This window comes from Agelaius tricolor, unplaced genomic scaffold (assembly GCF_023055355.1).
Source record: "Agelaius tricolor isolate 1412-34295 unplaced genomic scaffold, bAgeTri1.0.p SCAF_15, whole genome shotgun sequence".
Classification (NCBI taxonomy): domain Eukaryota; kingdom Metazoa; phylum Chordata; class Aves; order Passeriformes; family Icteridae; genus Agelaius; species Agelaius tricolor.
This window is the reverse complement of record NW_027269275.1, coordinates 10,910,809-10,926,362: the sequence shown is the minus strand read 5'-3', so window position 1 is coordinate 10,926,362 and position 15,554 is coordinate 10,910,809. Positions and strand designations below refer to the sequence as shown.

Sequence of the window (15,554 nt, the reverse complement as noted above, 5' to 3'; positions counted from 1 at the left end):
TTTAAAATACAGCCCTCTCCAGAGATTTAGGTTAAACGTACATCTTACAACAATTTCTGAATATGACAAAGAACAAAAGTAACAAATAATTTGGAAAAATGGCTAACGGGGCATACAACAGAAACATGCAACAATTTCCTACCATTCCCACCCACCCAGACAACTTCAGAAACTCATGGAGTAACCTTTACCAGTTTAGAGAAATACAGAAAAAAGAGTAATAATTTACTCAACAGAAAGGTGGAAATATTAAAGTACAAGTGAACATGTGTTAAAGTGTCTAAGTGAATGGGTGTTAAAAGGAGCTATAAATTAGTGCCTACTGTACCTCTATGTCATCTTTAAACAGTGCTGGTGCTGGTTTATACTCTGGATCTTCCACATCCCTGTTAAAATTTCAACACAAAAGCCATTTTAGTAATATTTTACACTACTAACTGAAAAGTTCTTACATTCTTTTCAATTAAGCAAAGCTGATTTAAATTTAGTAAGATACTGTATTTAATTTTCTGTTTGAAATGAAGAAAGTATTTCATGGCAGCTTTGGCTTAATCCTGCTCCCCCCAAGTCACTGTATCCTCCAAAGATATTCATTATGACCACAACTAAAAAACCTCAGTGATGAGGCAATGAATAAAAGCAGTTGTCTCTTTCAGCAGTTACCAGTAATTCCCACATTGATCTACTGGGGTCACTGGTCAGCTACACAAGACTAAGACATGAAAAGCTGACCTGAAATCAAGCTGAACAGGTCTGTAGCACTCCACCTCTGAATGCTTTTGCACTTCAGTGTCTAAGCAGTATTGCTAACATGTCAACACAAGGTAGAATCCTTGCCAATAACAGGTTGCTGCATTTCCCCCCTAACTGTGAAATCCCAAACTTCAGTAGTTGTTATACCAATCCTCTTTTCCACCCTATGGGAGTAAAATCAAAGTAGTATCCCTTACAACAATGACACCAAACTCATGTAAAACCTGGAAGAGAATAAGGTACAGCATGTAAATTCAGATTTGTTTGCTTTAAGGCCCCAAAACATTCCCTTCCATACCCATCCATATAATCATTTGCTCTCTGTTCAGCAGCAACTGCTTTCTCATCTGGTTTTCCAACCCTTTCCAAGAAGCAAAGAGCTGGGTCTGCTCTGATAGTGTTGTATTTTTCATAACCTACAACAGAAAAAAAGTGGCAAAAATTCAACTTCCAGAGTACACAAAAAAAAAAAAAAAAATCGAGTGTAGGGTGTTTTTATTTTGGGGTGTGGGGAAGTGGATACACAGTCACCCTCATTACTCACCATGTTTAAAAACTCCAATTAGAAGAGATTTATCTGCATCTGCATCCCACCACTCAGCAGGAACTTCAGAGTGGTCTGGCTCAGGAACCCAAACATCAATTTCACTAAAGACAATCACCAAGAGCATACCAACATCAATAGAATTCAGAGGAAGAAATAAATTTTTATATTTTCTTAGGACATTTCTACTTCATGTGGGACTTTAAACTTCTCTCTTCAAGCACATAAATACAGTAAAACCAGCAATACAAAACACCCAGACAGCTTGGTATTTAGTATTTGAGACCAGTAGTAGAGAAAGAACACAAAAGCAAAACCAGTATACAACACTCTTCCTCTCTAAATGAACTTCACCAACTCCCAGCAGCCTGTGCTTGCACAGCATTGCAAACCAAGGATTATCTGTGCTAGTGTTTAATAGCATGAGAGGGACTGGTCTCCACCAGTATTTCTGAACCAAATTACAACTTTCTATCTGCCACAAGCTCCTGTAGCAGTGAGTTCAAGAATTTCCAAACAGCAATAGTTGCCTTTACAAAAAAAAAAAAAGGAAAAAAAGCCCACGAAGGCTTAATGGAATACACAGCACATAATCAAAAGCAGATGAAAACCTGCCAATTATCATGTCAAGTACATAATTCTATCTTTCACTCACTTTTTCAGTCTATTTGACTCATATTATTTTACTTTATATAGCTAGATTCATGAAGAGGAATCAGGACTTCCTCATGTCAAGTTGATGAAGTGTTTAGTAAACAAAGAGAAAACAAAAACATGTTCCTCACAGCCTAAGGATAAACACATTTAGTTTTAACATGTCTTATTTAGGTCTAGGGAGATTCTTGAATATTCATCTGACATTTGAAATAAACAAGTAAAAATACTCTCTCTATAGTTCACCTGGCATCAGTTCCATCAAAGACCTTTTGGAATTCATTACCAATGACTTCTTGCTTTAAGTAATAAAGCATTCTTACTCGGAGTAAGACTCTAAATAAAGAAAAAAGAGAAATACAAATATTAGAACTCAAAAAGCTTTCAATAATTGTGGATGGTTTTGTTTTGTCTTTTGTTATATCACAGACATTTCAAGTCACTTTCCTAAAACATATTTCCTTCACTTTTATGGTAGGGGGTAACATCCAGCTCAGGTGATCCAGGACTTTTTATTGTCATCATATTTACAAATTGTTTCATTGCAAAATTTTCTTTCAAATCCTGAAGACCAGGGTCAGGAGAACACTCTTCACTTGCTTCATAAAATACTGATAAGAACAAAGTGCTATTTCCCTTTTCCTGCTTAGAACATGTCCTTAGAGAGGGATTGAGTGGGCTGACAATGAACATCCTCCCCTTAACCTTTCCTTTCCTTCTCACTCACAATTTAGTGACCCCAATGACTCCTCCATGCTTTATCTGAATTCTTGACTACACTGTATGAATTGTCCAAGCAGAATATAAATAGTTTTGCTACAGAAAAATCCTTGATCTACACCAAGTTCATTCACTGCCATGAATGACTAAGCTTTCACAAACTGGTAGCTCAGGTTCTCTGAAGCCTAGAAAACATGCCAGGGAAACAGCATGTAAGATTGAGGGGCAACAACTTCAGTGCTTTCAGTCTCTTTGATAAGCACTCCCACTCTTTAGTCCCTTGGCTGCTGCAAGGCATCCCAAACATGTTAGCAAGAGATCCCTCCCTAGACAAAAACAGTTTCTTCAAAAATTGTACCAGAATTATTTTACATGTGAAATATCTGTTCACCTCCAAAGACACCATGACCTATTTATTCTAAACAAACTAACACCATAAAACGTCTTTCTTCCTACTGTCACAACTATTTTCAAGTCTAAGACAAGGATAAACTAGAAAAAACCCAAACATTAAAAGACATTCACACTTCAGCTACAGCTTACTTGTTGCAATGGTGTTTTATGTGCTTTTTGTAGCCTTCATCTTGCAACAGATGCTCTGGATTGTATTTTCGAAGCCATTCTGCTTTGTGTATATCAAATGTGCTAGCCTGGGTCTTCACTTTTTTTCCTTTTCTTCCTCTAGGCACAGGGGCTGATAAGCCTATATAATGTAAAATATTACAGGTATAGATATAGATGCCCACAATATTGATAGTTCCCATATCCTATACAGGTACTGAATCTGCAGTGCAGGACCAACACTAACATCAGTATGTGAGTCCTTCTGTGTCTCAGAGCATCTCTGGAGTACACATCACCAGTAAGGACCAACAGGAGAGGGAAGGGGAGAAGAGGAGTGTGCTGTCTGTCACCCACCATGAAATAGAACAGGTTCTTCTGAACTGGAATGAAAGCTCACACCAAACACCATTTGGGCAAGCCATCAAATCCAAGGCAAAGCAGCAATGACACTTCTTTGCCCATCAGCTGAATTGTGTGCTTGAAATAAATCCCATTTATTTCAAGTAGGATGTGTTCCAAGAGGGCTTTTTGCTGTTTTTATCCCAGTACCACAGGCACACACATATGCAGCTGTTTAAGTGCACAAACACATGAAGTCCTTACCAAGGTGGTTCTGTAACTCTCGTGTTTGCCCATCCTCTGTTGGGGTGATGAGATCCCATATAAAACTCTTTATTTTCTCATCCCCTCTGTAGTGAACAAGGCAGTAGGCTAACAGGGCTCTGCAGATGATCTCCACATCCTGCTCGTTCAGCTGCCTCTTGAAGCGGCCGTGGGACAGAATTTCTCTCCATCGGCCCCACCTAGCCCAAAGTGAAACACAAATCAGCACCTGGAAGTGAAACACTGGGGTAGCTACAGACTTATCTTACAAAAGAGAATGTTTCTCTAAAATACTTAGCTTTTAACCTTTTTCTTTCAGCTTAAGTTACTGAGTAGAAATAATAAAAGTAATATTTGCAACTCCACCTGATTAAAACAGAGTTTTAACTCCACCTGATTAAAACAGAGTTTTAAACAAGAAGTGCCTCTTTACAAAAAATATGGATAATTGTTTTTAACTTCAAAGACACAAAAGTGACGGGAACTCACTCTGACAAGAATGCTGTTATTTTTCTTTTAAGATGGGTGAGGGAACACCTAAGATTTGATTTCCAAATCAAGTTATCTGATTTCAGTATGCTTAAAATAACTGGTTAGATTCTCAGTTCCTTTTTGTGCCTCACAGAAGTGCAAGATGTTCTACAATTATGAAAATCAAGTTACCTACCAAGGCATTATTTCAGACATTTTTATGGAGCCTTGAGCCCGCCTGCAGCACTTACTGTAATGATTTTTAGAGAGACTCCTGTAGTACCCATGTTAAATGCTGTAATTTCATTTGAAGAAAGATTTTCACCCTTCTTTCTTAATGTTTCTTTAATTGCAAATTGTCAGGAAGATTTATTACAGGGGCCAAGATAAATTCCTGTTCTAAAAGCATTCTCTGCACACACTCCAGGTCATCGCCAATATAGAGTTAAGATATTCCACAAAACCAATTTAACTACATGGGAAAAAAAAAAAAAAAAGTATTTTTAAAAGCCTTGAGAGAATGAAGAAGGATGCACACAATACCCATAGACCAGCAAGTTCTTCTCCACACGGAAGCACTCTGTCCTCCCGTAGCCACTGGAGCGGTCGCACGGCCGGCGCAGCTTGGGCTTCTCGTCACCCTCGCTCTCCACCTCCGACAGCTCTGCCAGCTCATCCTTGGTAGCACTGAAGGGCCGCGTTTGCTTCCTGATTCTTGGGGTATCAATGACAAGGCTGTTCTGCAAAAGTGCAAACAAACCTTGTGAGAGAAACAGTTTTTCTCAAGTGCACAGCTCCAGTTCAGAAACAATTCCTATCTCTTGTTATTCACAGCTGTTTCATGAGGACACCGAACACCCATGGAGCAAGTAAAACATTCTGTGGTATTTAAGGCAACAAAAATGAGCATCATGTGCTAATGCCAGTACATTTGTTACAAACAATGCAGAGTATCTCATCTGAGCTGATGAGACTTTGTCTCACACAGACTACTCTGCAGCCTTCGTGAGAGAAAGGGGGCACTGAAACCTTTTTCAATCAAATGCATGGGGAATGTCTTCAAGTATAGGACACAGATTTCAGTATTATAAAATTTAGACAGGTTTTAGTAATTTATTTTGCAGATTCCAGTCCAAGATTTACAGACAGAGAAATGGGGCAATCAGAATAATTCCACACTTTCAATCATGCACAGGTCTTTAACAAAAATCAGAAATGCCCAAACTTTTTACTGGACAGGACAGAAATTAGAAATACTACAGCTGTCAGCAGGCTGACTGCTCATGCACAAATAAGCCAGCACAAAAATTTGATTTGTTGAAATATTAATCAAAAAGCACCAGAAATCCCATACCTGCAATTTCAGAATTCAACAGCAAGCACATGCTTGAAAAAAAAATACACATTAAAAAGTACTTACTCTACCACTGATAGCATCAATATCAATTTCTGCTTTTTTGGCCCATTTCTGCCAGAAGTTGGGATCATCTAGTGAAATATCAGTTCTGTTTCCAGATGCAACGAAACTAGCCTGTAATAAATAAAACTAAAGCTTACCAACATCATACATCAAAAGTTTGTAGTTTGCCTCACTGCTGTAAAGATTGCCTGACCTTATCTCATCAAAAATCTCTCAAGCAGCTGTTAAGACTTTAGAAGTTACTTACACTGCAAAGCAACTCAAAAGCTCTCCTCCCCCTTAATTTTTAAAAATCATATCCATAATATATCAGAAAAATCTAATGAACTTTTATGCACCATCAGGAGAGAAGAACATTAAGCAGCAAGATTCTTCTGCTTCTAAGTCTGAATCTAAATTACTTGAATGGAAGAAAAAAGAATCTTTTGAAGAGGCTTATCAGCATTTGGGGATTTCATCTCATGCAGAAGTACTCGCTTGAGGGAAATTTCAAAGCGGTGTTTAAGCTGCCAACAATCAAAGCCTGAGTGCATGGAATAGGCTTAATTTCAGAAGGCATTTAAAAAACCCTGATACACTGCATTTGGGAAAAGAGTAAATACATATAAAAATTTCTAACTCTTCTGATAAAAAGACAGTGATGATGATCTTTAGAAATCTACTTCTTATTTAAGGCATAATCAGCAAGATATAGGAAAACCTAAATAAACATATAAATAAATAATATTTTTAAACATTGCCATTTAAGAATATAAATATACATTTACAATATTTCAAGTCTTCTTTTTTCTTTGCTTTTTAAATTCTTTTGGAATGCTCACAATTGCATTCATGAAGTGCCCACATCCCAAGCTTTGCTGCTTGATATTTTACACTCTCAGCCCCCTTCCCATGTACATATATGTATCTCCACTCACTGCTATTTCAGGAAACTTCTTATTTTACTTCTCCAATTTTTACCAAAAAATTCAAGGTTCAAAATATATATATTTTGTTTATGCATTTGTAGAATGCATTTTTAACTATATTAATTTTTAGCCTTATTAATTATTGCCATATATATTTTCCCCTGCCCTTAATGTATCTAAATACAACCAGATTTATAAGCAAATTTGTTTTAATATTCTTGGCTAATGCAGCTCATCATATCTCACACAACCCCCAGCCTTTCCCAAAGCAGCACAGATCCATTACTCATCTTTGCTCAAGCACACTCCTTGCACCTGGCGTTTACAGAATCTGTGGCAATCTGACTTTTTATGTGCACCCTAACAGAAATTTACAGATGCAAGAACCCAAAATATGTACCTCACACACAGCCCCATGAAACACAGAACTGAAAAGTGAGGCCTAAACTCTCCAACATGCAGTGACACTTAGAGCCCTCTGCTGCCACAGAACACCCTGCTGCTCTGCACCTTGGCAAACGTGGAGCCTCTTCCCTCGGACTCGATGGTGATGGTTTTGGTCCGACGCTGCAGGATCTGGTCAATGTCCTCCTCACAGAACTTGGAGCCTTCATCCTCCTCATCCATTATGGCACCATAGGCACCTCTTCGAAGCAAGTCTTCTATTTCTTTTTTGGAGAGTTGTTGGATCTGAGTAAATAAAATCAGGTTTAGACAGTCAAGAAGAAAAATCCCTGAACTCTTTTCTCTTCTTCTTTCCCATCTTTCCACAACCTAACTGTGCCTTATGATCTGTAAGCCTAAATCTGGAGTGTTAAAAGCTATGAGAAAAGTCTAGCTGACAGCTGAAATAATAAATTAGGTGCTTACATGACACATTTTTAAAAGTATGCCTCTCTTTTTTTTTTTTTTTTGGCTATTCTCAACACACCATGATGTGCATGTTTAAAAAAAAATTACCTGTTCATACTTACATTAAAGAAATACATTATCTCAGTATGAGAAAATACAAGGAAACAAACAAACTTTTCTCCTTGTTTTAACACTTTGACATTATCTACCTTGAACTTTATGAGGCAAGAAAGATTTATCAGAGTAACTGACTAGATTTAAAATTTTATCAGCTATGTTGCTAGTTCACATCAGGAAACAGAATGGAGAGGCAAATGACAGAAAAAGGGAAAAGTGGCAGCTTCTGTAATTTAAAGTAATTCCCACATGATTACAAAAGCAAAAGGAAGGTTATTTCAGGAAATAAATCTACATACACCACCAACACTGTTTTCTCTTCCACTCATACTCTGCAAGACAGCCTTATCCAGTCCCAGTTTCAGACTTGCTCTGTCAAACATCTCTCTCTCATAGGAATTACGTGTGATCAGCCTGTAGACCTTCACTGCTTTGTTCTGACCAATCCTGTGGCATCGGGCTTGAGCCTTTGCAAGAAAGGGAAGAGAGCAGTTAGAATCTAGACTTACCTAGGAATAACATACTGATCTTTTAAAAACCTGTTTCTGCTGTAGCCCAATCCAAAAACAGGAGCGTGAACTCAAAAGAAGTCAACAGACATTTAAGCAAACAGAAGCTATCAGATATTTTCCACAAAGTGAGCAGTTTTCTAAACACAGTGTAGGAAGAAAAATGCAGATGAATGGCCTGTGCTAAATGTTCCTGACTGGTACTTCCCTTGCAGTAACACCAGATAAAAAGACCTGCTAGCTCCAAAGTTAGCTGATCTCCTGATACAAACAGTAAAGGAGTTGCAACTTGAGAGTTATTTAAATTTCAGCATCCAATTCCTAGATTCTATTAATTCACTTTTTCTTAATGCATATTAATCCTTTTCTGAATATTATTTTTCAACTGAACACTTCTATTTCCATAAACTGTGTTAGTCAGTACATGCAAAATATAGCCCCTGGGTTCACAGTGTCATCAATTCTTAAGGGTTTTATCAAATCACTGACTTCACCTGTGCTATGTTTTTCAAAAGTAACTGAAAGAAAAGTTCCCAACCAAATGAAATCTCTTCTGAAGGCAGTTTTTAAACACATGCTTTAAAAACATGAACATGTCAAAATTATGTGTGTTCAAACAGAGACAATATTCAAAGCGGTTAAATTCTTATCCATTGAGTTTAATTAGGGCTCTCTATCACGCTCAAAGAAATTTACCTGCAGGTCATTTTGGGGATTCCAGTCAGAATCGAAAATGATGCAGGTATCTGCTGCAGTCAGGTTGATGCCCAGGCCCCCAGCCCTGGTGCAGAGCAGGAAGACGAAGCGATCCGAGTCGGGTTTGCTGAAGCGGTCGATGGCCGCCTGCCGGAGGTTGCCCCGCACGCGCCCGTCGATGCGCTCGTACAGGTACCTGCCAAAGCACACACACAGCACACACAGCTCTACAAATGGGTCTGAATTCAGAGAGCCTTGGGACAGGTCTACTGCTCACAGATCTAGTCTGTGCAGTGAATCAAAGTGATAAAGACTGACTCTGATTAGCAGTGGGTAACATAACCAAGAATCATGTCAGGACTTGCAGAGCTGTAGTACCAAGGCACATCAGCAAGTCCGAACACTGAGCATTTTAAGACAAGTTGCTCTGCATTTTGTCCACTAAGCAACTACCTGATTATGCCTTACTTATTAAAACACACCCTAACCTGAAGTCCTACGTGGACACTTCAAGTTTTTCACGTATTATCCTTGGATCCCTGCCTAGGGTCACATAAGCAGGACAGTGGACTCTTGTATTATATACCAGATTGCCTGAACACATTAAGGGTGACCAAGCAATCAGCAGAAACCAGAACTTGGTGAGCTGTCATTGGACAAACTGCATATTGATTCCATAAAGATTAAGAGAAATGGAACAAAAATGACATGACAGCACTTCTAACAGTCTTTATCAAGGCCTCCTAGATAAACCGAGCAAATTTTCAAGCCTGAAGTAACCTGTGATTTGTTACCTTTGACAATTACAAAGACTGCTTTGAAACTTCTGAAATCAAGTAAAATGCTTAAAAAGGGAGCAAATACTCCTGTACTTGTACACTGAGTAAGAAGCTGAATGTGCACCTAGTAGTCAAAAAGCCTCACAATCATTTTTCTTCTCATCAGCTATAAAATGGCACAGCGGATAATCCACAGGACCACAGGCATTCTGGCAGGCAGCCATCTATCTCCTACAGGCCTGAATTCTGTTAGTGCTAAGTCTGGTCATGTGTGCACTTCAACATTTCTAATCAAATGGCAGCACACAGCAAATTTCAGCTTCTATGGATTTCAAAAGATTCCACCTATAGATATGATTCACTGGTCTAAATGTAACATCGCTGCAGAAAAAGGAACATTTTCCATGAAGAATTATAAGTATCACTATGAAGTTAAAATTAATCTTTTAAAATAAAACAGAAACTGTAGCACTCCCAGTTCAAACAGACAGCTTTAATATAAAACTATCACTAAAATAGATATTAAAATAACCTAATATCTAGTATTCCAGTATCCAGTGCAGGAAGGCTTAACATTAATAATTTTTGGTTTTCAACGTGTTAACTCTGCATTACTATGAAGTAGTTCACTGACAATTACATACTTCAAAGCAGTATGTACATTGCAACACTGGTAAAACAACAAGAACTATGCCTTGTTAAAGATTTTCAGGTTGATACAGCAACTACTAATTGCAAACAAGTTTAAGGCTTCATGCACTTATTTAGTCACATGCTCAAAAAAGCATTTAGTTTCCATGGAGTCAATAGTCTGTAATAATCAGAGGGTGCAATTACACGTGATGGCAAAAGCCAGCATAAGGGGCAGGTTTATGGCTGGCAGTTCAGTGTTGCTGCAAAATTCAAAGCAGTCAATTTGGCAAAGATAGGAAGAACATTTTCCCTTTTACATTAATAAAAACCACATCCCCAGTTGCTTATCACTTGGTGTTTATATTCCTTTGGAAGTAAGGAGCTGTATCTTGGGCCCATGTGGTCCCTGTTCAACACCATGTAAATAAAGAACACATTCAGGCCTTCCTGGGGTTTGGACAAGCAATGACAAGCTTGAACTTGGCTGGTTTCTGACACAAGATGTAAAAACAGTATATACATAACTGAATGCTTTATGGAAAAGGCAACAGACTGAAGGCACATGGTTTACTCAAACTGGACAACCTCTCTTTAGTTTTTCTCTGAAGTTTTCAATTAGTTGTGAACAAATGATCCCAGAACACAAAGTTACACACTGCTTAGCAAACAAAGAAAACAGAACTCCCAGCTTTGGTGGGCTGCTGTCATGAATCCTGCACTACCATTCACAGAGCAATATACCACAGGATCCAGAGGATGAATCTTACCTTTTATGGATAAGGTAATCCTCCAAAATATCAAGGCAGCGCACCATTTGAGAGAAGATAAGGACCTTGTGGCCTCCTGCTTTCATTTTTGGAAGAAGCTTATCAATAAGAACCAATTTACCAGCAGACTGGATCATTGCTTGTAGGTGGAAGTCAGGAGCACTTGGACTATATGTTTCTTTAAACTCTCCAAGGATCTTCTCTTCAGCACCTATCAAAGAATATATTTCCACATCTATGGATGTATCTACACAAATATCTCCATATTCATTCAAATCTAAGTTACCAAAGTCAGTGCTGTACCCTAAATATCCCCCTTTAGGTACTGATGGAGATAGAACAGAGTTCTGGATGGATCTGAAGTCTAAGCAAGAACATCTGTTTTTATCAGCTTTGACAACAAGTCTTAAGTTTTCACACAGAACACCAGAGAAAAAACACCTTGAATGAGGTGAACCCCCATCCTCCAAATTTTAAAACCCGAAATACTTAATTCTCAAGTACTGTAAAAAAACTACTAAAATAAGTTCTTTTGTCTTTGTGATATTTTAAAGGGGTCATGAGTCTTTGCCAAGAAACAGTATTTTGAATACTACTTCTGAAACCACAGCCAAAACTTTTGGAGTGTGAAGTGTATTTTCTTACAAGTCAGGAAAAACACCAGTTAATAGTGAGAAAAGCAATGAAGACTGACAGAGATCCTATCACTTGCAAGAACCATTCATTTTAAAACTTAGACCTAAAAGTTCTTGTTCATACTGCTTTTAAAGAGCTGTACTATTTCCATGAGATAATTGCTTCTAAATGTTCTGTGAAAACCTACAGAGTAAGTTCAAGCTTCAGGCATCAAATACGCAAATGTCTCACAACTTTGTCTTGTCTCTATCAAAAAAATGTTTCCACCTAATCCAATTTTTGGAAAATCTGAAGAAAACATTGAAGAATTATTACAAAATTCTTACATATTTTAAATAAAAGTAAAAAATAACTTTAAAAAATCCCAGTCCTTATCCTGTATTTACCTTTGATGAGATAAGGGTGATTACAACATTTTCTGAGTTCCATCATAGTGTTAACCAGATTGGGTACATTCGCCTGCCCTGCTCCTTTGGATAAGAAGGCAAAATTTTTCTCCAAAATTGCTCGGTAATATTTCTTCTGAATATTAGTTAGTTCTACTTCTATTATGGTTTCCTCCTTAGGAGCCAGCTTTTTTTCTACATCTTCTTTTAATCTCCTGAGCATCATGGGTTTCAGGATAGCTTGTAGTTTCTGAACCTGAAGGAAGCACAAGCATTTGTTGGAACATGAAAAAGGTCATACTGTAGCTCAGTGAAAAGGCAGCCAGGCCCTCCTGAACCCTAAAGCTCAGATGAACTCATACCTGCTCCTCTGTTTTAAGGTCTCCAAACTCCTGCATGAATGTAGACTCAGCAGGAAAACGCAACGGTTCCAGAAAATGAAGGAGGCTAAATAATTCTTCTACTGTGTTCTGCAGTGGGGTACCTGTTAACAGCACTTTATGCTCCTAGAAAAGGACAAAAAGACCTTGCATAACCTTATCTGCACACATTTGCAAAAATGTTTATGCTAAGCCTGAGCATCAAACCTGAAAACACCAGTTCTATGTGTTGTTAAGCACACAGGTAATACAAATAAGCAGATTTATTTAAAAAACACCAGTAAGTATTTTCTAGTAGCTTTCCTTGAAATTTTCTCTTTCTACATCTCTAATGAAGGAATGAGTGAACATTTCAACTTGGCCTGTAATATTCACAGGTTCATAATCCTCCCTCTCTGCCGTGTGAAAAATATCCACTGAGCATGTATCAGAAAGAAACTCAGAAGACTTCTGAGAACACACTGGAAAGTAATAATGAAGCAGTAAAAAATGCAAAACTAATCATGGTGCATCTGATACATGGTAGTATCTACTTTTAAAAATCTTTAGCTGTATAAAATAAAATTTTAACTTCTGGCCTAGACAATCTGTCTATTTAAAATTCTACCACTTGTAGCTTCTGTTGTTAAATAACTTGCTTAAAATATTTTCTAAATTTTAACACATTGCACAAAAACTAAAGCAAATTTTAAATGATATTTTCATCCTAATCAAAACAAAAACTGTACAACAGTATCATCGGAAATAGATTGTGCTAACAGTGAGAACTTGCCACATTTTGTTTAATCACAAATATACCAGCATAAGTTATCAAAACCACATATGTTTGAAGAGTATCAGGAATAGTTATTCCTCAAGAAACACTGCTTGAGAGGTCTTTTTTGACATGTAAAGCAAATTTTTAATTTATTATCATACTACACCGAACTAAAATCAACCCCAAAAAGTGAACTAGAGTTACTCACAAGGTTCATTAATTTTAGTCCTTCCAAAAGTTTGCAGTTTTTGTTCTTCAGTCTGTGAGCTTCATCAATAATAACACAACGCCACTCAATTGCATTTAATTCTGGACAGCCACCAAGGATCATTTCAAACGTTGTGATAATGGCCTGGAACCTGTAGGTACCTCGAACAATACGGCCCTAGAAATTCATCAATACACACAATTTGTTACATTCCCTCCCATCTGCTCAATGTACACATTTCCTTGTTGAAATTTTGCCAGGAGCCAGACACTGGATTTTACATTATAAATTGCTTTATCATCACACTTAATAATCTTTGTAACTCCCTAACTAAAACTGATGAGGAATTATTCACGGACCTAAATCCAGTATTATCTAAGCAACAGAAAAAATGTAACCCTTTTAAATTAGAGATATAACCATCTAACATAACTGTTTCAGAAGGTGTATGTGGATAAAACCCCATTTTTAATGCTGAGAAAATCTGAAAGAGTGACAGGAAAAATTCTACAGTCAATCAATCACAATATAATGTTAATACAGTTTAGCAGTCATACAGTAAGTAATCACAGTACTACAGGGGAACTAAATGAAAACTTTTTACTGCATTGGTCTGACAAGGAGAACATGTAAGGCCTTCAGCAAGGCAGCATAAAATAACTCATTAGGCAAACAAGATGTCATTTTGATATTTAGCACTAATTAATAAAAAGTTCTCAGCTTTATCAATTTTGAATAAATACCATTACAATTAAAACGAATTATTTATGCACAATATATAAAAAAAGGAAAAAAAAACCCCTTTTAAGGTAGTCAGGTTTCAAGTTTTTCTCATGTCATTTTATGGTGTGCATTTCAAAAAAGCAAGTTCAGACTGTACACAGTTAACACCAGCAAAAGGAAATCAACAGCCTCATAAAGGTAGCAGAGCTTAATCAGTATTATTTTTTTCTCCCTGCTTTTCAAATTCAGGACCCAACTGCAACCATCTGTGTACACTTTAATCTCCACAAGAGCACCAGCGTCACTGCCATTCAATTGCAAAATTACTCAGCACAGTGAAACAACACACACTTCTTGCTGCTAACACTGCCACTAAATTTACCCAGTAAGCATTTGCTGAAGATGCTCAAATGTAACATCCTGGAACGTGAAGTGACTTCCACCAAGATAAAAAGACAGATAACGTCAAGTATCCTTGTCACTGCTGCCAGCTGAGCCATGTTCAGGGTGAGTTACTGCACACAAGTGAGGTTCCCATACCTGGGAGTCCCTGAAGTACATCTCATACTGCTGAATCATCTGCCTGCTGATCATGCTCCCGTGGTACACCACGACGTTCAGGTCAGTCCACGTGCGGAACTCGCGCTCCCAGTTTGTTATGGTGGAGAGCGGAGCTATGATCAGGAAAGGGCCTCTTATACCCGTCAGGAGGATTTCATACAGGAATGTAATGGACTGGATGGTTTTGCCAAGGCCCATTTCATCTGCTAAAATGCAATTTCGCCTGAAAGCAAAAAAAATTTATTTGTTACTATCATCAAGTGAAGTACAGACCCTAACGCTGTTAGCAAAATGAACAATTTACAGAAACAAAGCTCAAATGTACCAGTCTACAACAACAGTCAAAACTGAGGCACTGCAAAAAGATCCTTGAAAGCATTCCCTGGTTAAGGTGAAAGAATGTGCACAAAACCTTTGTGTAAAGCTCTGCATCAGGTTTAGCACTGTCAAAACCTGAGAACAGAATGTTCTGTGAAGTTCTACAAATATATTCAAGAAGTATTCATTTGGGACTACCTTTGCCCTAATTAAAGGAATTTAAATTAGGCAGGTTTCCTACATGCACATTCACCTTGACAGAACTGCTAGAAATTAATGAAGAATCCCTAGAAATCACACATAGGAAGTATCCCAGCTACACTCACATGAAAGGAGTGCATCAGAGCATCATTAGCAAATTTCCCTTTTTGATTCCAGAACTAGACAGATGCCTATAACTAAATTACTGCATGAAGCACCACTCCATGCTTGCCCCCAGCCATACATTGCAGCCCTTCCCACTGTCTGCAGATGTCACACAGCCCTGCACTGCTTGAATGAGAATTAAAATCAGATTTCCTTTTGCAGACCAATAACATACATGGTAAATTGCTACACTCACTGCCATCATCTCCGTAAGAAATATGCAACTGGT

At 37.8% G+C, this 15,554-nt stretch overlaps 1 protein-coding gene across 6 annotated transcripts in view; it reads right to left on the bottom strand.

Annotated features, from left to right (window-relative positions):
- The window catches only part of CHD9 (chromodomain helicase DNA binding protein 9), a 71,919-nt gene that overhangs the window by 15,926 nt on the left and 40,439 nt on the right, over positions 1–15,554 (bottom strand). For all 6 annotated transcript variants that reach the window (XM_071440397.1, XM_071440392.1, XM_071440394.1 and 3 more), the window contains 16 exons: positions 14,621–14,864; positions 13,358–13,534; positions 12,375–12,518; positions 12,013–12,268; positions 10,991–11,201; positions 8,812–9,007; positions 7,906–8,073; positions 7,148–7,327; positions 5,730–5,840; positions 4,853–5,049; positions 3,839–4,038; positions 3,215–3,374; positions 2,198–2,287; positions 1,298–1,401; positions 1,052–1,169; positions 329–386 (listed from right to left, as the gene is read on the bottom strand). In XM_071440397.1, the coding sequence (XP_071296498.1) occupies positions 329–386; positions 1,052–1,169; positions 1,298–1,401; positions 2,198–2,287; positions 3,215–3,374; positions 3,839–4,038; positions 4,853–5,049; positions 5,730–5,840; positions 7,148–7,327; positions 7,906–8,073; positions 8,812–9,007; positions 10,991–11,201; positions 12,013–12,268; positions 12,375–12,518; positions 13,358–13,534; positions 14,621–14,864 (2,614 nt within the window). The remainder of the gene's footprint in view (positions 1–328; positions 387–1,051; positions 1,170–1,297; positions 1,402–2,197; positions 2,288–3,214; positions 3,375–3,838; positions 4,039–4,852; positions 5,050–5,729; positions 5,841–7,147; positions 7,328–7,905; positions 8,074–8,811; positions 9,008–10,990; positions 11,202–12,012; positions 12,269–12,374; positions 12,519–13,357; positions 13,535–14,620; positions 14,865–15,554) is intronic.